The sequence below is a fragment of the Leucopleurus acutus genome (assembly GCF_964270905.1).
Source record: "Leucopleurus acutus genome assembly, chromosome: 7".
Lineage (NCBI taxonomy): Eukaryota > Metazoa > Chordata > Mammalia > Artiodactyla > Delphinidae > Leucopleurus > Leucopleurus acutus.
The window spans coordinates 68377106-68398112 of NC_139150.1; the positions used below are offsets into that span (position 1 = coordinate 68377106).

General features: G+C 43.9%; 1 protein-coding gene across 2 annotated transcripts in view; it reads left to right on the forward strand.

The window, feature by feature from the left end:
• Positions 1–21007, forward strand: part of ACER2 (alkaline ceramidase 2) — a gene marked incomplete at its 5' end in the record, with an annotated part of 28323 nt that overhangs the window by 1863 nt on the left and 5453 nt on the right. Inside the window, 3 exons of one of the 2 annotated variants that reach the window (XM_082843271.1) lie at positions 5493–5607; positions 6479–6620; positions 14070–14207. In XM_082843271.1, coding sequence (XP_082699397.1) covers positions 5493–5607; positions 6479–6620; positions 14070–14207 — 395 coding nt within the window. The remainder of the gene's footprint in view (positions 1–5492; positions 5608–6478; positions 6621–14069; positions 14208–21007) is intronic. The other variant, XM_082843272.1, reaches the window with a different exon arrangement.

The following is a 21007-nucleotide window of genomic DNA, read 5'->3' on the forward strand; positions in this document are numbered from 1 at the left end:
CTTGTAAACCGCAGAATTTGCTTTAGCAAAGTGGAGAGATTGAGGGTCTCAGAGAAGTAGTTGGCCATCAAACTTTGTAGAGTGTCGATCCAAAGAGTTTACCAAAAAACGCTTCCTCCTCTTCTTTTCACATCCTAGTTACCTTCTGTTCCTCATCACAGGACAAACCCATGCTTATCTTACGCCTGTATTAAGGAAGACATCGAGCTATTACTTGGTAACAAACATCTCATTAAATCCTCATAGCGAGGCAGCAGGCCTAATTATCCACTTTACAAGAAAATAATAATCATTACTCATTTTGAGAAAAAATTTGAAGGAATGAACATGTAAAATCAGGAGGAGACTGGGAGGGGGATCTAGAACCTTCTTAATGGAGCTTGGCAGTAGCACATCACTACTGCAACTTTAGTCACTCCTGGCTGCCACTCGTTGTTCGCTATGTGTTGACGCTCTGCTGGGTACTCTACAGTCACCCTCAGCAGTGGGTGCTATTTATTACATCCGTTTTGTAAAGGGGGAAACTGGGGTCTGGATAGATTTTGCAACTTGCTAAGAACATGGCAGAACTAGAGTCAGAACTTGGACGTTCTAACTTGGATCCTGCTAAAATACTGCTCTTGAAGATGTACATGCCGTTGTAGCTACTTTAGATTTATTTATTTAGCGTGATACAGGTGTTTCTTGTTCAGTCATTCTTTAACTTAAAACTCCTGCATTGGGACCATTTGATCTCTAGGCTAATCGTGGTGTTTGATATGGGGAAAAAAGTTTTGTTTAAAGTAGTTTTTTTTTTCTTTTTTTGGCCGTGTCATGTGGCATGCGGGATTTTGGTTCCCCAACCAGGGATTGAACCTGGGCCCCCTGCAGTGGAAGTGCAGTCTTAACCACTGGACCACCAGGGAAGTCCCTTAAAGTAGTTTTTTGAAATTATTGTTTATTATAAAAGTAACAACATGATCATGGTAAAAAAAAAAATCAGAGTAGGCAAGTTATAAAGTGAAAAATACCCTTCCGTATCTTTTCAGACATTTTATAAGCATGCAAAAAACACGTGTATTTGTGTAAACATAAAAGATATGTGTGCAACGTGTATATACACACCACAACCCAATTGAGATCATGCTACAGAAACTCTTCTGCACCTTGGTTTTTTCCCTTAATTTGTCTTGGAGATAATCCCATATTGGATCATATAGAATTATCTTCCTCTTCACAATGTCTATACAGTATTTCATTTAATGGATTGACCATAATTTATTAAACCAGTCAATTCATTATTGGTGGACATTTAAGGAAGTTTCTGTTTATTGTTTTCATTTTGGTTTCTGAACAGTGATGCAATGAATATCCTCAAATAGGCATCGGGATGTACTTCTCCGAGTACTAATTCTAGATGGGAAATTGCTGTGTGGAGGGGAGTATTTACTTCAAAGGCTTTTAATTGTTGCTTAATGGTCCACCAGAGAGAGTACTCTGATCTGTGTTCCCACTGGCCATGTTTGGGAGTACAGAGCATTTTGCTTTTGGTCCCTGCAAATCTCCATTGCCTCATATTTTGTCATTGTCCTTTGCGTCAGCCAAGCCCAAATATGTCTTCCAAGAACACATCATGCCCTTACACAGTCTTTTGCTTTTGCACATTTTGTACTGTTTCCTGTAAATACAAGTTTTAGGGCTTCCCTGGTGGCGCAGTGGTTGAGAGTCCGCCTGCCGATGCAGGGGACACGGGTTCGTGCCCCGGTCCGGGAAGATCCCACATGCCGCGGAGCGGCTGGGCCCGTGAGCCATGGCCGCTGAGCCTGCGTGTCCGGAGCCTGTGCTCCACAACGGGAGGGGCCACAGCGGTGAGAGGCCCGCGTACCGCAAAAAAAAAAAAAAAAAAAGTAAATACAAGTTTTATTGAATTGAGTTCCTTTTTATGTTTTAAGGTTTCTTTTGTTGTTGTTTTCTTTTTTTTTTCTTTAGCGGTACTCGGGCCTCTCACTGTTGGGGCCCCTCCCGTTGTGGAGCACAGGCTCCGGACACGCAGGCTCAGCGGCCATGGCTCACGGGCCCAGCCGCTCCGCGGCATGTGGGATCTTCCCGGACCGGGGCACGAACCCGTGTCCCCTGCATCGGCAGGAGGACTCTCAACCACTGCGCCACCAGGGAAGCCTATGTTTTAAGTTTTAAGGCCCAGTCACACTAAAGAGAAAGACTCCAGACCTAGCATCTTTGGAGAAAAGGGGGGTATGCCTTTTAATCACCGAGCTTGGCCTTTGGGAATTCTCTTGGGGACTCAGGGGGACAGAAGGAAATCAACTGGTGCTGGAAAAAAGTCTTGAAGCAAAATATATGCCTAAAATCAGTCCATGATCTGTCACCTCTCCTAATCAGCTCTGCCCCCAATCGTCAAGATAAGTAGAGTTCTCTTTATATGCCAAAGCCCACATCCCACTATCTGTAGGGCAGAGTTATCCATCAGTCAATCTATCAGTCTCTCCCTCCATCCATCCACCCACCCATTTGCTGGGCAACTGTATGCCTATCACAGAGACCAGACCTGCCAACAGTCATCTGGATGGTGAGGACCATAGGAGGGGTATGTACAAGTCACTGAGGTGTTATTAGTACTCTGCTGGGGGTTGGTGTACTGTGGAGGTGGGGTAGGGGATTTTGCAGGAAGGCTTCTGAGTCGGGTGACCAACTTGTCCTGGTTTGTCTGGGACTTGCCCAGTTTTAAAACTGAAAGTCCCGTGTCCTGGAAACCCTCCTCAGTGCCAGGCATATCAGGACAGTTGGCCATTCCAGAGGCAGAAAGGGAGCAATGGAATGGATAGTTAGGAATCTGCATACGATTAAGATACGTAGTCTACTCACAGGGTAATGCCCCTAGCTGTTTATGAACTTGCTGTTGAGAAAAACTTACAGCCTGTTGCTTTGTCAGTATTTACCCTCTGTCTGGGAAAGTGCACAATCACATGCGTCAGGATGAGATTGCAGTGTGTTCCTGAGATTATTTTGGTACAAATGGCTGGTAGGAATTCATAGAATGAGGAACTTTCTAAGGAAATAATAAATTTTAAAATTGTGGTTTCCTTTTAATGAAAAAAAAAAATCTGTTCTGCAGGCATTGAACAAACCAATTCTCCAAAGGATAGTCCAACAATAGGCTTTAAAAAATACCCCCTGGCTGAACTATTCAACTTTAGTGAGCCACACAACTTTGAGGGGAAGTTTCATTTCTCAGTAGACATGGAGCCATTGAATCTGTCTTTCAACAAATGAATCTGTCTTTTACCAACGACTTGCTTGCTTTTCCGTATTTCTTTAGGAGTTCCTTCCTCTTTTTGTCTAGGGGAGCGTCTCCCTCTAATTTGGTCTTTTCCTTTTCATAGATTGATGTCTTTTTTTTTTTTAATTGAAAAAAAAAATTTTGGCCGTACCACGCGGCATGCAGGATCTTAGTTCCCTGACCAGGGATCACACTCGCCCCCCCTGCATTGGAAGGGCGAAGTCTTAACCACTGGACCTCCAGAGAAGTCCCTGTATTTACAACTATTTACATAGCATTTACACTGTATTAAGTGTTATACATAATCTAGAGATGATTTAAAGTATACAGGAGGATGTGTGTATGTTATATGCAAATATTATGCCATTTTATATAAAGAGACCTGAGCATCCAGGTGAGTTTGGTATCTGAGGGGGTCCTGGAGCCAGTCCCCCACAGATACCGAGGGATGACTGTACTGGGGTAAAAAGCTGTGTTATATTTATTCCCTGGCATTGTAGGTGAGGCTGCAAATTAGTGCGCCTCCCACTGGGGAATGGCTCAATAAACTGCTTCTGTCTGCAGCACTTACCGCAAGTGTGATAAAGCTCTGTGAGCTAAGATGAAAAAGTTTGCAAGGCATGTTGTCGAATGATGAGAGGAAGTTGCAGAATGATAATGTTGTAATATATGATATATATGTGTATTTACATAAATGCAAAGAAATTGAAGATTGTGAATCTGAGAAGAGGGGATATCTCCAGGGAGGAGGATAGAAAGGAAGACTTTAGTTTTGTAATGTATTCTTTTTCTTACACGGAGAACACATTCATGTACGTGAAAGGAGAAAGTTACTTATAGTATAACAATTACATTTTTCTCCCTCTTCTCCCCTGTCACCTCCTTTTATTCCTCCTACTTCTGTGTTTAACAAAAAGGAGAGCTGTGTTTAAATCACATGAAGGTCATAGGTGCACAGTGTGTGATGCAATTCAGAATTTTTAGATGCCCATTGAGGCATGAAGCCAAGGAGGTCAGAATGTGGTTGGGTGGGTTGGAGGCGAAAAAACATCAGCTTGGGGCAGTGGAAGGAGTGGCTGGATGCTGGCCCCAGCTCTGTGGGTGACTGCCTCTCTGACTTTGGCCAGCCTGGGAGCCTTTCTGGGCCCTTAATTATATCCCCTTGTAAAGCAGATGATCTTTAAGATCTCTCATTTTAACTCTTAAAGATCTCTGATTTTTTTTTTTAAAGATGTCTGATTCTTTAAATGATTCCAAGGAAAGTTAAAGCCTGTGATAATATGTAGACCCTTGTCCTGATTCTTCCTTCTCTGCTTCTTAGTAAATAAATGAGAGTCGGCTATATTTCCAAGTCTGGAGACTGCATACCACCTGGGACAGCTGAGGCCATTTATCCAGACTCTTGCCCAGGGTCACCATTAGTTCAGAGGGCTCCTAGTGGGGGAAAGAGGAAAAGGTCCCCACCAGAATGGGCCAACTAGAACAAGGTACCCCCTTCTCCAGAAGGATGCAGCCCCACGAGGGATTTCAGTCTTGAACTTTAACCAAAGGCAGCAGCCTTGCTCCTATCGCACCCCTGACCAAAGGTCTTGTCCTCTCTTTATTTCTCTCCCACTCTGTCCTTCTCCCCTTTCTAAAGACTGTGTCATTCTCATTCCCTCTTGTTCCCAGATGGTAACAGAGGCATGCGTTAGCTACTGTTGTTGCCAGTTCCTACCTGTACTACACCTCAAGTTCTGGAGTTTGCGATGCATTTTGTTTAGTTTTGATTTCCTTGGTCTGGACACGGGTTCGAGCCCTGGTGCGGGAAGATCGCACATGCCGTGGAGCAACTAAGCCTGTGCGCCAGAACCACTGAGCCTGGGCGCCTAGAGCCTGTGCTCTGCAACAGGAGAAGCCACCACAATGAGAAGCCCGCGCACCGCAAAGAAGAGTAGCCCCTGCTTGCGGCAACTAGAGAAAGCCCGTGCACAGCAGCGAAGACCCAACCCAGCCAAAAACAAAAAAAAAAAAAGAAAGAGGCAGGAAGGAGCCCCCTAAAGTGTTATTAAAGAAGTTGTGAGTTTTCCTGGTTGTGCTTTTTTTTTTTTTGGTTAAAAAAAGATGTATGGCCACATTCATCTCCATTTGCAAAGGACATACTAGGAACAAGCTGCTTTACTTTTTGCCCTTTTACTTAATATTCATCTTTTCGTTTTACATTTTCTCCCCCCAGATCAGCAACGTCTTGTTTTTCATTTTACCGCCCATCTGCATGTGCTTGTTTCGTCAATATGCAACATGCTTCAACAGTGGCATCTACTTAATATGGACTCTGTTAGTTGTAGTGGGTAAGTGGATTCGTTTGCGAGCATGGGCTGAAAGGGAGGAAATGGAATTCTGCACACTCCCTGACCCCTTTGAACATTATGTTTTGTAAACCAAAGTCATTCTGACGTCTTAGCAAACTTTTATGTTGTTTGCTAGATGCCAAAAGGAGGACTCTTTTGGGCTTGATAACACGGTTGACTGTAGTTATCACAATTGCGTTTGAGAATTCATTTATGTAATAGCTATTGGTGTTGTGCCAGTGCAGTTTTCTGTGAACTTCTGAAGAAAGTCATGTGAAACAATTGAAGTCTGATGAAACTGTGGTTTCTAATGGACTAAAATAAAAAAAAGAAAACAAATGAAGGATCAAATGTTTGATCCTTCATTATTCTGGGAAATACTTGTATAATTTTCATTTCCTTCCACAGGCAGAATGGGAATTCTTAACAGTGAGAGAATGTTGACTTTTATTTACTGCCTGTTCCCATGAACAGGTGGATGAAGACAGTGTGTTTGTGCAGTTATTAAAGATCTGTGCGAGGGAGGGAGACGCAAGAGGGAAGAGATATGGGAACATATGTATATGTATAACTGATTCACTTTGTTATAAAGCAGAAACTAACACACCATTGTAAAGCAATTATACTCCAATAAAGATGTTAAAAAAAAAAGATCTGATGTGCTGGTGTTTGGGCCCTTCTTCAAATCTTCTTTCTAGACTTGAAGTCTGCATGCCTAGGTGGTGTGAGTTTCTTCCTTCAGTTTCTTTTCTCAGAGAGATAGAGTGACCTGATCATTGCTGTTTGTGAAAGGGCTATCCTTAAGCAGTGTATTGAATTTGTGAGTCTGTTCTTCTATGTGACCTTTTTTATTGGTTGTAATTGATTCTAGGAATTGGATCCGTCTACTTCCATGCAACCCTTAGTTTCCTGGGTCAGATGCTTGATGAACTTGCAATCCTTTGGGTTCTGATGTGTGCTCTGGCCATGTGGTTCCCCAGAAGGTATCTACCAAAGATCTTTCGGAATGACAGGTAAGCTTGTACTAAATTTTTGCATTTACTACTAGGTGTGGTACCCAATATAACGATGTATTGGGTTGGCCAAAAAGTTCGTTCGGGTTTTTGCATCTTGTGCAAAAACCCGAACGCGCTTTTTGGCCAATCTAGTATATATCAAGAAAAATCACACACATACACAAAAAGGGCTTCCCTGGTGGTGCAGTGGTTAAGAATCCACCTGCCAATGCAGGGGACGCAAGCTTGAGCCCTGGTCCGGGCAGATCCCACATGCCATGGAGCAACTAAGCCCGTGCGCCACAACTACTGGCCCGTGCTCTAGAGCCCGCAAGCCACAACTACTGAAGCCTGCGCACCCAGAGCCATGCTCCGCAACAAGAGAAGCCACCGCAATGAGAAGCCCGTGCACCGCAACGAAGAGTAGCCCCCACTCACCGCAGCTAAAAGCCTGCACACAGCAACGAAGACCCAGCACAGCCAAAAATAAAATAAATTAGGAAAAAAAAAGAAAAATCACACCCTATTGAGTGTAACCTAGTGATGAGCTTATCATATACTTATTTAATATCCGCTGATTGTACTGTCAGACCAAAACCAAACTGCCAGATAAAAAAGGTGATTTTAATATGTTGGGGAAGAAGTTACCTGACAGTAGGACAAAAAGTCAATATCCCCCTTACTGGTACTAGCAAAACTAGAAGGATTTTCAGGGCAGGAGAAAAGACTGAATGGTAGTTCAAAGACCTTTGATTTCCTGCTATAATATTTCCTGAGTCCCACCCAACTCCACGAGTTTTAAATGTTTACAGTAGAATCCGCACTGAGGAACTGGTTCTTGGCGCTATAGATAATATTCAAATTGTGTCAGTATTGCTTCTGATGAGAGCTACACACACACACACACACACACATCCCTTTAAGCTGGAAATCCAGTATTTCAGGAAGGGATGCATTTTAATATCCATTGCGTTATTCTTTTTTTTTTGCTGTATGCAGGCCTCTCACTGTTGTGGCCTCTCCCGTTGCGGAGCACAGGCTCCAGACGCGCAGGCTCAGCAGCCATGGCTCACGGGCTCAGCCGCTCCGCGGCACGTGGGATCCTCCCGGACCCCTGCATTGGCAGGCGGACTCTCAACCACTGCGCCACTAGGGAAGCCCCATTGTGTTATTCTTACATGGTTATTTATCAAGTATATATTTTTTGGTCTTACTATTTACCATGAACTATTTACTATGAAGTTTTCTAGGCACTAGGATATAACAGCAACATCTCTGCCCTAGATGAGCTTACACTGAAGTTGGAGAGATTATGAATCAACAAACAAACACATAAATAATATTATGTTAGGGTGTGAGAGTGCTATGATGAAAAATGAAGCTGGTAAGGGGGTAGTGGTGACTTGGGGTGCTGGTTTAGAGTTTGGTCAGAGAAGGTCTTTCTGAGGCACTCTTGTTAATATCTGAAGTAACAGAAGAGAGTCAGCATCATAAAGATGAGAAATTCTCCCAGAACTCATTACTCATGTGTTTCTCTGTACACACTGTTTAGTTAAAATATATATATATATATATATAGAGATAGATAGATAGATAGATAAACAATCCAAAAATATGGATTCAATCAAGCAAGCTGTGTGTGCCCAGGGAAGAGCTATACCAGGAAAATAAAAGAGTTCATTACAGTTTTCCTGGTAATGGGAGGAGAATAGGAGCAATGCAGCTATTAGAGACACAGGCTGTTCTGTATGGATAGAGGTGGAGGAGTGTCAATGAAACGTGCTGGTTGCAAAAAGCACCTTGTAGAACCTGTGTGTGTAACACCTTAATTTTAGAATGAATGAAGCCTCTTTTTGAGTATATGTCTTTGTATATGCATAAACATGCCTGAGAGGATGAGGACAGCAGCTACTACCATTGGCTATTCTTAGGAATTGGGGTGGAGAGAGAACTTTCACTTTTACCTTTAATCTCTACTGTTTTACAATTTTTTTTTTAAAAAGAGCACATGTTAATTTTTAATCCTAAAAAATGCATTATTAAATGAGGTAGGGAGAAAACATACTTTATTTATTTATTTATCGGCCACACCACATGGCTTGGCAGGACCTTAGTTCCTGGGCCCCGGCAGTGAAAGCACTGAGTCCTAAACACCGGACCACCAGGGAATCCCAAGAAAACATACTTTAAATGGATTAGCTGTACAATCTTCATCCTGGGCAGCAGGATTTGAATTAAATAGTATTATCTCTAAATAACCATTGAGCAGATAGACGTATCCTCAAGAGGTTACTTATCAAAAAATGAGAGAGAGAGAGAGAGCAGCTGTTTACAAGTAGAAGCGAAAAGGAGGGTGTTCCTGGTCTTAGATGAAATATGTTCTCCATCGTGCTGAGACCTTCTCCAGAATAGAAACCGGCAAGAGCCTAAGCCAACCTGCTGTGTTTCAGTTGTGTGTCTTGTTTCCTTGTTCAGCTTCAGGAGAATGACTGGGGGGTAATCGGAAAGCCTTGGGAGGTCGGGCAGGGGTGAGGGCAGGGGTGGAGGTAGATGCCACTCGAGCAGGGGCACGAAGCGGCTTGGCCAGTGGGGACATTTTGCCTCTGCCTGAGATACACACCCCTTACCTTTTGGCCTTTTCTGTGGTCTCAGAAGGTGCCCACCAGTCACCTCCATGCTTTCCCTGAGCACACGTGCATTAGGTTGAGAGCTGAGGAACCATTTTGCTCTTAGATCTGATTGTTCAAGCCCTGGGATCTGAGTGAGAAGCTGACGAAATGGGAATAAGGGTTTTGTTTGTTTGTGGTGCTCTGGAGGCCTGGGTTTGAAATTCCACTGGACAGTTTTTAATGTGTTCATAATAGAGAATCTTTTTCTTTTCTTGTCTCTTGGTGGGTGCAGGAGAGAAGAAAATGGGGCAATGCTGTAGTAATGAAAACCTACCGACTTTAATAATGAAACACATTTTGAGGCAGGGAGGTCTGTGACCACCTGGGACTCTTCCATCGCCAGCACTCTGCAGCCTTTCTCTGCTGAAGATGTGAACTCTCTGCCTTCAGTTTGGGGAGAGTCCTTTGGAGGCACTGAGCACCCTATATGTCTATATCCTTGGCTTTGGAGACCCACCTGGGTTTGATTCCTAGCTTCCCTGCTTACAAACTGTATAACTTGTCTTGACTCTTCAACTTTCTGTTTCCTCATCTGTAGAATTAGGTGATTCACGGTGTTCACCTCAGGGTTCTTGTGAGATGATCCTGCAGAGCACTCTGCAGAGTACTAAGAACATGGTCAGTGCTTAAAGTTAGCTTTCGTTATTACCAATCGCACGTGGAAATTTCTGCCCAGCATTTCTGAGCTGTGCATACCAGTTGAAGGAGAGAATGAACAGTGCTAATTTTAACGAGCAAAGAAAGAAAAGGTGCATGTTATAGCTCACTGTAAATAAGGATTTCAGCTCTATTTGTTGGCCTTCAATTTGCCAGTGGTGGGGAGAGCAAGAAGGCCAGAAGCCCAAACCCCTCCGTGTGGGCTTCACCACCCATGATGCGGGGACAGGTGGCAGCTCTGCAGTGGAATGGAAGGCCAGACCAGAGATTTCGGGTCAAAACCAGGAATTCCGGAGACTGGGGAGTGTGTGTTTTAACTGTCTGAACTTACACGATAGTTAAGATTTGTCTCCCCTCAGCCCCCCACTTCTTTTTTCAGTGATCTAGACTTTGCTGGAATATTTCTAAAAACCTATTAGGAGTGGTTCCAGTGTGAGATTTCTAGAGAGGAGAGGGGAGAATGTGTTGACTGAGTGACTTTGGATCAGACAAATACGGATTTCAATAACAATCCAGTTTTTTTTTTAAGCTCTGATACCTCATTTTGCTCATCTGTAAAGTGGAGATAGTAAAAGAATCTACCTTAGGGGTTAGAAATATACGGGAAAATCATATCAAGTGTATAATATAGTGTCTCTTACAGAGTAAAGACTAAATGCTAGAAGTTTTTATGAATGGCTAATGCAGGTAAGAGTTTTGAAGATAAAGATATCTAAACGGCAGGGAAATTATCAAAGTTCATATGTAAATAGAAGTAATTGGTGGGATTTTTTAAAAAAGGGCTGTCTTTCATCTTGCCTGGAATGTCTGAAGAATTGTCAGGATATACACTCAGCTGTTGATGGTTATTAATAATTTGGGGCTTCCCTGGTGGTGCAGTGGTTGAGAGTCCGCCTGTCGATGCAGGGGACGCAGGTTCGTGCCCCGGTCCGGGAAGATCCCACATGTTGCGGAGCGGCTGGGCCCGTGAGCCGTGGCCGCTGAGCCTGCGTGTCCGGAGCCTGTGCTCCGCAACGGGAGAGGCCACAACAGTGAGAGGCCCGCGTACCGCCAAAAAAAAAAAAAAAAATTAAAAAAAAATTGACATTTTTGTTTTGAGAAAAAGGCCTTTTGTAGGCTAATTGTATCCATTTTCTAAAGAATATATCTTGGTTTTTATGATGTTGTGTCTACAAAATGTAGGGACAGCCCTCACTTTATGATCCAGTTCATTTTTTGAATCCTGAATAGCAAGGTTGCAGGCTGAGGTTTCCCTGTCCTGCTCTCTCTCTGCCTGGATAACCTGGGGCCTCCATCTCAGACTCTCTGGGCTGTATCAGTTCCTTAGAAAATGACGGGGGTGGACCTTCCAGGACCAAATGCTGGAGTCCTGTGAGTATCAGGGGCTTGTTCTAAGTAGGTTATATTTTAGTCTTAAAGGGGAGTTTAAAGCAGTGGATCTTAGCCAGGGACATTTCTATCCCATGCAGGCCATCTGGGAAGTTTAAGGACATGTTTTTGGTGGCCCCAGTGATGGGAGGTTTTATCATCCATAAATTCTATTTCACTTCAGAAGAGTAAAGGGGGCATTACCAAACATTTGATATAAAAAAGGAGCTCAGGGCCTGATAGGGCTGAAAACCATTGCTTTTAAGGGTAGCTAATGATAAGAACAGTAACAACATTATTATAATAATATTATGATGATGGTATTTGGTTGCTAGATTTTGGTTTGGGGAATACAGGAAGAAGGGGTGCTAAGGGTTCCCTGACCTTGTGTTCAGTTTGAGCCCATAATGGGCTGGAAAGTTGAAAACAGGAACAGAGGCCACAGTAAGGGTTGTTTAGAAAACACCCGATGGGGACCCCTTGCTTCTGGGTTATTTCTAGCTCTCTCTGTCCCCAGGGCCTCTGGTGACTGTGGGGTCGGCTGGTGACCTCTGTTGACTTCTGCTGGTTGCAGAATCGTGCATTCACACGATGTCCTCATTGGTTAAGCTGCCTTCCAGAAGTGCATTCCTCCACACCCTCTGGGGAGTGGTAGGGAAGTGTCTGCCCATGTTCCCCTTAGAAAAAGCATGCTTCGTCAAGCTTGTTGCCTTTGAACTTCGGCAGAACTATATAGAGCCTTTGCTGATTGCAGCACCAGCTCAGTCAGCTTTTCCCTGCGTGTGATATTATCAACAATGATGTTATGTAAAATAACATTTCTTCTCAAAGGATGGTCATGATAACAGAAATAATGGATTTTATTAGCACACACCATGTACCAGGCTCTGTGTTGAGTGCTTTAATGCTTGTATGAACACCATGGGGCCCGTGTCTTGATTTCCATACGGAACACCTGAAGCCTAGGGAGTTTTAGTGACTTGCCAAAGACCCCAGCACTGCTAAGTGATGGAGGCAGAATGTGAACATAGTGGGTCTCACGTTGCTCTCCGTGTCCTGTGCCTGAGTCCTAAACCATTGGATACAGAGAGATGATGCAATTTGGAAGTATCTGATTATGTGTTTATGCAGTCTAAAAGGCAACAAAGCCTTGACGTGTCACAGAACCTCAAACCCAGTAACAGAGTTACCGTGGGTCCCCAAGGGCCATGCGCATGCTCGGGGCTGGGGCCTGTCACGCTGCCGTCCTAAGGCTGAGTCGCAGACTTTTATCCGGTAGCTGAAGGATGCCGGCAAGGCCAGGAAAAGAACACGGTTCTCCTGAGGATTTGCTGCCTGGATCCTTTCCCATATACATATATTTTCCCTCTGGTCGAAGTTCAGGGCTACAATTCCTGTTCATTCCAGTCAGAAAGTTGGCAGCTTGATCAATGATTTCCTGTGCCTTGATGATAAGTGGTGTTCCTCTTTAAGAGATCCATTTGTTTTTTTGTTTGTTTGTTTTGTTTTCTGGTACGCGGGCCTCTCACCATTGCGGCCCTTCCTGCTGCGGAGCACAGGCTCCGGACGTGCAGGCTCAGCAGCCATGGCTCACGGGCCCAGCCGCTCCGCGACATGTGGGATCTTCCCGGACCGGGGCACGAACCTGCGTCCCCTGCATCGGCAGGTGGACTCTCAACCACTGCGCCACCAGGGAAGCCCTGATCCATTTGTATTTTGAAGGTTTCAATGCACTTTGATTTCTTTATAATGGAATTTCATGCAGATTAGCTTCCTAACTGTGACCCTTTCCAGGGCTCTTGGCCAAAGTAAATTGTGCTAATGAGGAATAACAGAAACTTCAGGAAAATCATGTGCCCCTAAATTTCAGTCATGGCTATGGCCTTTGAGATCATCTAGTCCAGACTAGACAGGAAATTTGTAGATAAGGAAACGGAGTCCCAGGGAGGGAAGAAGGAGCATGTCCAGGGTCACGTCGCCACTTCTAGATCTTGCTACCGAAAGCACCTTCACTGAAGGGTGTAAGGATGGTATGGTTTATTTTTCTAAGATTTGTCATGTCGAAAACCTAACACAAAATTCCAATGCCTACTAGACTGGATTGTCAGTAAATATAGACGCTAGAATTTTAGACTTTTGTGTGCTAGACACATAGGGCATTTTTTTCTTTTAATCTAGGAAGTTTTATGGTTTGTAAATGGTCTCTGTTTTTCTGATAAAGGTCATACATGTTCACCTTGTAGAACAGGGGTTGGCAGACTATGTTCTTCGGCCAGATGGGCCCCTTGCCTGTTCTTGCAAATCAAGTTTTATTGGTGCATAGCCATGCCCATTTGCTTACTTGCTGTCCACAGTGGCAGAGTTGAGTAGCTGAGGCAGAGACCCTGTGACCTGCAAAACCTAAAGTATTTACTATCTGACCCTTTACAGAGAGAGTTTGCCCAATCATGCTGTAAAACATCTGAAAAAAACATACAGAGAAATGCCACTAAAAAAAAATCAAGTATTCATATCTCACCCTTAGGGATTTAGGTTGATTTTAATTTTACCATTTTCATGGCTAAATATTTTGAAAATTTCTTATTGTTTCCTGAGGATAAATTCCTAGAATAACTGAGCCAGTGCACGAGAATGGTTTTTTAGGTTCCTGGTACTCAGTGTGGAATGTCTTTTGAGCTTGCACCCCCATCAGCAGTGCCCGTACTTTGCCAGCATTCAACAAACCAACACGACCTCCTTTGCTAATGGATTTGGTTTGCTTTCACCCATGTAGGGGCAGGTTCAAGGCGGTGGTCTGCGTCCTGTCTGCAGTTACAACGTGCCTGGCGTTTGTCAAGCCTGCCATCAACAACATCTCTCTGATGACCCTGGGGGTTCCTTGCACGGCGCTGCTCGTCGCTGAGCTAAGGAGGTGGGTGCAGGTCTTCCTGCCTGGCCCTGAGGCTGTCCCTGGGGTAGGAGCAAACCAGCTCCTGGTTCTTTTACTGCCCTTGAATGTGGAAGAGGAGTTACCCCTCCCAAAGAGTAGTTCCTGACTTTTGGATTAGCATCAAGTTGCCGGGTTTGGTTCAAAATGTTAATGATCTCATTTTCAGAAAGAGGGGAGCAGTGTATGCAATGGTTCGAAAATAGCTTAGGAGGAAACATCTCAAGGGCCTGGTGAGTGCCTAGACCAAGCTGCCTAGAGTTAATTCTGTAGAAAGGAGAATAGATGTGCTCATGTGACAAGAATAAGGAGGAAAGCAAAGTCCTAGAGAGGCTATTGCATTTACATACAGAAGGAAAAAGAAATGAATGTCTATATACAAAGCCGCACTGCTACTTTCTCTGAGGCCTAGTTTCTTACAGTCTATCAGGTAAAGCCTTTGCTGTTTGCATAAGCATTTTCTTGTGGGAAGTTGTATGTGCAGAGTTCAGGTTGATATCCAGAAACATTTTAGTTTAGCTCTTGTGCGTTTATGACTGTCTTACTCAGCCCCAATTAAAACACAACTCAACCACTGCCCTTATTGTAATACTCTTTGAAAATGCTTCTTTTTCTCTGCACTCACTTGTAGACATCCATTTTAATTCATGACTCATGGTCATGGACATAGATGCTCTTAATTGAAGTCTTACATTTATCTACCTTAGTGAGAGTTTCTCTGTGTAATGTGTTATAAGCTTTCTCTCAGTCTTTGTTTTGAGTGGAGACATGTATATATTTCCTTCCATTGCTTTGTCTCTGTGTGTTGTTTTGATTATTAGCAATACCAGGTAGGGACAGAGGTGGTTGAAGAGGTATTTAAACTTGCTGGCTGGCAGTGGAAAGACTCTGCCCTGTCTTGTCTTGATTTGTCTTGTCGGCTTTGAGTAGCCTTCACAGACCTGGGAAGTAAGAGACCCATTTCAGAACACTAACAGATCTTAAAACTCCAGAACACTAACAGATCTAAAAACTCTTTGGAAAACAATTATTGGGTTGGCCAAAAGTTTCATTCGTTTTTTTCCATAAGATGGCTCCAGTAGTACTTAGTTGTCTTTAACTTCATTCAAAACAATTTTGTTAGATTGTATGTGACAGCTGTCATATTAGCGTGCATTTAAAAAAACCACTTATCGGGACTTCCCTGGTGGCGCAGTGGTTAAGAATCCATCTGCCAATGGGGAGGATGCGGGTTTGAGCCCTGGTCCGGGAAGATCCCACATGCTGCGGAGCAGCTAAGCCCGTGCACCACAACTACTGAGGCTGTGTGCCACAACTGCTGAGCCTGCGCTCTAGAGCCCGTGAGCCACAACTACTGAAGCCCGTGCGCCTAGATCCCGTGTTCTGCAACAAGAGAAGCCACCGCAACGAGAAGCCCGCGCACCGCGACGAAGAGTAGTCCCCGCATGCCGTAACTAGAGAAAGCCTGTGCACAGCAGCCAAGACCCAATGCAGCCAAAAATAAATTTAAAAAAAGACTTATTAAAATTGGTGAATTTTTGTGGCCATTTTAATATTGAAGATGGACGAAAAAAAGCAACATTTTTGGCTGACTATGCTTTATTATTTCAAGAAAGGTAAAAATGCAACCAAAATGCAAGAAAAGATTTGTGCAGTGTATGGAGAAGGTGCTGTGACTGATCGAACATGTCAAAAGGGTTTGTGAAGTTTTGTTCTGGAGATTTCTCACTGGTCGATGCTCCCTGGTCGGGTACACCAGGTGAAGTTGATAGTGATTAAATCGAGACGTTAATTGAGAACAGTCAACGTTATACCATGAGGGAGACAGCCGACATACTCAAAATATCCAAATCAAGCGTTGAAAATCATTTGCACCAGCTTGGTTATGTTCATGGCTTTGATGTTTGGGTTCCACGTAAGTTAAGCGAGAAAAACCTTCTTGACCGTATTTCTGCATGCTATTCTCTGCTTAAATGTAATGAAAACCTTCCATTTTTAAAACAAATCATGACGGGCAATGAACAGTGGATGCTGTACAATAATGTGGAATGGGAGAGATCGTGGGGCAAGCGAAATGAACCACGACCAACCACACCTTCATCCAAAGAAGGTGATGTTGTGTATATGGTGGGATTGGAAGGGAGTCCCGTATTATGAGCTCCTTCTGGAAAACCAAACGATTAATTCCAACAGATACTGCTCCCAGTTAGACCAACTGAAAGCAGCACTCGGCGAAAAGCATCCGGAATTAGTCAACGGAAAACGCATAATCTTCCATCAGGATAACGCAAGACGGCATGTTTCTTTGAGGACCAGGCAAAAACTGTTACAGCTTGGCTGGGAAGTTCTGATTCATCCATCGTATTCACCAGACGTTGCACCTTCGGATTTCCATTTATTTTGGTCTTTGCAAACTTCTCCTAACAAGAATTTTCATTTCCCTGGAAGACTGTAAAAGGCATCTGAACAGTTCTTTGCTCAAAAAGATTAAAAGTTTTGGCTGAGTAATATTCAGTTGTATATATGTGCCACATCGTCTTTATCCATTCCTCTGTCGATGGACACTTAGGTTGCTTCCATGTCCTGGCTATTGTAAATAGAGCTGCAGTGAACATTGTGGTACATGACTCTTTTTGAATTATGGTTTTCTCAGGGTATATGCCCAGTAGTGGGATTGCTGGGTCACAGGGTAGTTCTATTTTTAGTTTTGTGAGGAACCTCCATACTGTTCTCCATAGTGGCTGTATCAATTTACATTCCCACCAGCAGTGCAAGAGTGTTCCCTTTTCTCCACACCCTCTCCAGCATTTATTGTTTGTAGACTTTTTGATGATGGCCATTCTGACTGCTGTCAGGTGATACCTCACTGTAGTTCTGATTTGCATTTTTTTTTTTTTTTGATAATTAGTGATGTTGAGCATCTTTTCATGTGCTTTTTGTCCATCTGTATGTTTTCTTTGGAGAAACGTCTATTTAGATTTCCATTTATTTTGGTCTTTACAAAATTCTCTTACTGGAAAAAATTTCAATTCCCTGGAAGACATAAAAGGCACCTGGAACAGGTGCTCAAAAAGATAAAACATTTTGCGAAAGTGGAATTATGAAGTTGCCTGAAAAAGGGCAGAAGGTAGTGGAACAAAAGGGTGAATACGTTCAATAAAGTTCTGGGTGAAAATGAAAAATGTGTCTTTTATTTTTACTTAAAAACTGAAGGCACTTTTTGGCCAACCTGATAAATTGCCTATAAAGACGTCTGGATGGATTTGTAGCAGTCAGTCCAGTGGTGCTGCCTGCTGTTAGGCTTGAAGGCAATAGAATGTTCTGCACTTAGCTATGTTTCTTGAGAATTCATTGCAATCTTGTTGTCATTTTAACTCCTGAGTCTGATCATCTGTTTTAGTCTATAATTTTGTTAAAAAGTAGCTAAGGAAAGGGCAACTTTTAAATTCATATTACCTAAACAAGAGCAAATGAAAGACAAGTGGTTAGGGCAGATGATTTTAAGGTTTAAATTGCTTCACAACTGTGATCTTTAAGCAGGGAAACATATCTTTCTTTAATATTCCAACCTTTGCAAGTAACTACAGAGGAAATAATTTCTGTTCCATACTTAAAATCTTGGCCCCTAAAAAGTTAGTCCTCACTACTGCTAACTGGTCTTCATCACGACATTAGCAGATTGCCGTATCATGGGAAGCATCCCCGCTTCCACCTAGGGTCAGCCTTTCTGCCCCTTGATAATTCCCTCTTCTCCTATGCTTAGTTTACCCCCGTAAGTTGTCTACTGTGTCATCCCTCCCTCTCCAAAGGATTCATCCCATTAGCCTGCAGCCGTGTTTGAGTCTCCCCCATCTTCTCTAACACCCAAACCTGGACTCAGTCACATCTGTCTCCAGCCATCACCCTTTCTCTCTCCTGTCTGTCACAGCCACACTTATTTAAAAGTTGTCTCCAGGGAATTCCCTGGCCGGTCCAGTGGTTAGCACTCGGAGCTTTCACGGCTGTGGCCCAGGTTCAATCCCTGGTCGAGGAACTAAGATCCTGTAAGCCGTGTGGCGTGGCCACACAAACACACACACACACACACAAATAAATAAAATTGTCTCCATCCATCACCTCTCATTTAGTCTTCAAGCCACTCCAATCTGGCTTCTGTCCCCACTTCAATACCCAAACCCTCTTGGTTGTGCATCCAATGGTCATTTTTCTGTCCTCCTGAATCTCAGCTCTCTGCACAATTCACCCCCTCATCCTTGGAACATTCTTTCCCATGATTCCTGTGACACCACGCCCTCCTGAGTTTCTGCCAACTCTGCGGCAGGTTCTCTCAAGCCCCTCATGTAAGCTCCTTCTTTTCTATGCACCTGTCCATGTAGGGACCCCATAAGGTACACCCTCACCTCTCTGCTTTTCTCCCACTATATTTCCCCCTACAACCTCTCATCTACTCCATGGCTTTAATTCCTGTACGTATGCAAATGGCTCTAACCCAGTCCTTCCTTCTACTCCACCACTGTGTATCTAGCTGCCTGCCTGACCTCTCCAACTCCACGTGTCACAGGCATCTCAAATCCGACTTATCCAAACCCAGATTCCTGATCTCCCTTTCCAGTTCTGGCTCTCTTAATATTTCCAGCCTCAGTAAATTAGAGCACCATTTACCCATTTGCTCAAGCCGGAGGTCTGGCTTCCTCTTCCTTCCCCAGTCATCTCATCTGATCATCATTATTTTTCTATTGGTTGGCGTCACAATTAGGTTAAAGTTCAAAATCCTCCACGTGGCCCCTGCCTGTGGATCTCTCCCCCACAAAGCTCCCCTTGCATTCTGTCCTCCAGCCATTCTGACCTTCCGTGTCCCCAAGGGGGCCTGGCTCCTCCCGGCTCCAGGTTTGGGTTCATGCTGTCCCTTCTTTCTGACCCTCTTGCTTCGTTCATTTCTGCTCATCCTTCAGGTTTTGGCTCAACCATTTATATGCTCTCAGAGCATCCCATATTTCTCCTTTATGGCCCCCATCTTGGTTGTAATTTAAAAAGTATTCGTGCTATTGTTTTGCTCAATGTCTGTCTCCTCTGCTTGACGTAACTCCACGTGGGCAGGGACGAGGACCCCGTACACTGCTGTGTCACACTTCCCACTCAAGTCCCGGAAAGAGGAGATGCTTGTTGGCCTGCTTTGATAACATCCCCAGCAAGAAGATGTCCTGTCGCTCTTGTCATGTCCTTTCAGAGTGTTCCCTGCTTGTCATCAGCAATGATCTGTCATGTCTCAGCTAAATGTTCCTCATCCCACCTCCCTCTGCTCAGAACAGATAGGGGAGGGGCTGTTTTTTAGCTTTCCATTTCTCATTAGCCTCATTTCTAGAGCTTGTTTCTAGTCTTTTCGTACATTCATTGTCCTTATTAAACCTTCTCTCAGACCAGGAGGAAACAAAATTTTCTTATGTCTGGGGGTCATGACCTGACAGTGACTGACATTTGTGTTGTCACATCACCAAGTGACTCAGCTGTGTTGAGAATATTTTGAAATAGACTTTTTCTGATTGTAGGAGTGAATTTATTGTTAAGGAAAACCTTGAGAGCACAACAAAGGGTCAAGAAGAGAAGAAACGACAGCCATCCTCTCAGTTTTTCTATCCTAAAATAGGGTCCTGATACATATGTGTGTATATATATGACTTGTGTCCTGCTTTTCCCGTTTAACCTTACATTGACATTGTGATATAAGCCCTGAAAAGTGGGGATAAAGCCTGACGAAGCGCAGGTTTGGGCAAGCCTCAAGTTCACGTAGCCCTTGTTAGTGGTGTACAGCAGGACCTGTGTCTCTAGAAGCAGAGAAAGGGTCAGTACCAGGTGCCCTGAGTCCCTGGCTCTGCAGGACTTTGTTTTTCCTCCCTGCTTCACAAGTGTCAGCCCCGCCCCGCCTCTTCCGTGACCACCTGCCTTTCAGCCTCTCTTGCCACGTACACTGCATCTGCAGCTCTCTGTGCTGGTGTGGCCCTTAAGCCAGATTTCCTAGGTTTAGTTAAATTGAGCTTACATAGCTCCTGTTATACCAGGCTAACTGTCTACATATTTGTTGATGCTTGTTTTTGTTAGTTTTCATTTTACCTTTTAACATGGCAAGAGGCCTGTTTATTATTATTATTTTTTATAAATTTTTATTTTACTTTTGGCTGCGTTGGGTCTTCGTGGCTGCATGCGGGCTTTTCTCTGGTTGCCGCGAGCTTCGCTGTGGTGCGCGGGCTTCTCATTGTGGTGGCTTCTCTTGCTGCAGAGCACGGGCTCTAGGCGTGCGGGCTTCAGTAGTTGTGGTGCATGGGCTCAGTAGTTTTGGCTCATGGGCCCTCGAGCGCAGGCTCAGTAGTTGTGGCACACGAGCTTAGTTGCTCCGCGGCATGTGGGGTCTTCCCAGACCCAGGCTCGAACCCATGTCTCCTGCATTGGCAGGCAGATTCTTAACCACTGCACCACCAGGGAAGCCCAGGCCTGCTTATTTTGCCTTGTACAGTGCCTGGTGTGGATTCTGAGAATTTGGTACCCAATCAATATTGTTACTGTTTTGTTTTTTTAATCTAAAAAAATGTTCTGCTCAGATCACTAGGAGGCAGTTAAAATAAAGAAGTGAAGGACAGTTTATCTGTTCATGGAGCAAGCCTTATTTTTAAGTGTGCTTATTCTGGACCAGGCACTGTTGCTAGATGCTGGATATACATTAGTAAAAGAGTAGGCCTAGTTCCTGCGCTCACTGGTCTTACAATCTAGGCGGATACTAGGTATTAACAAAC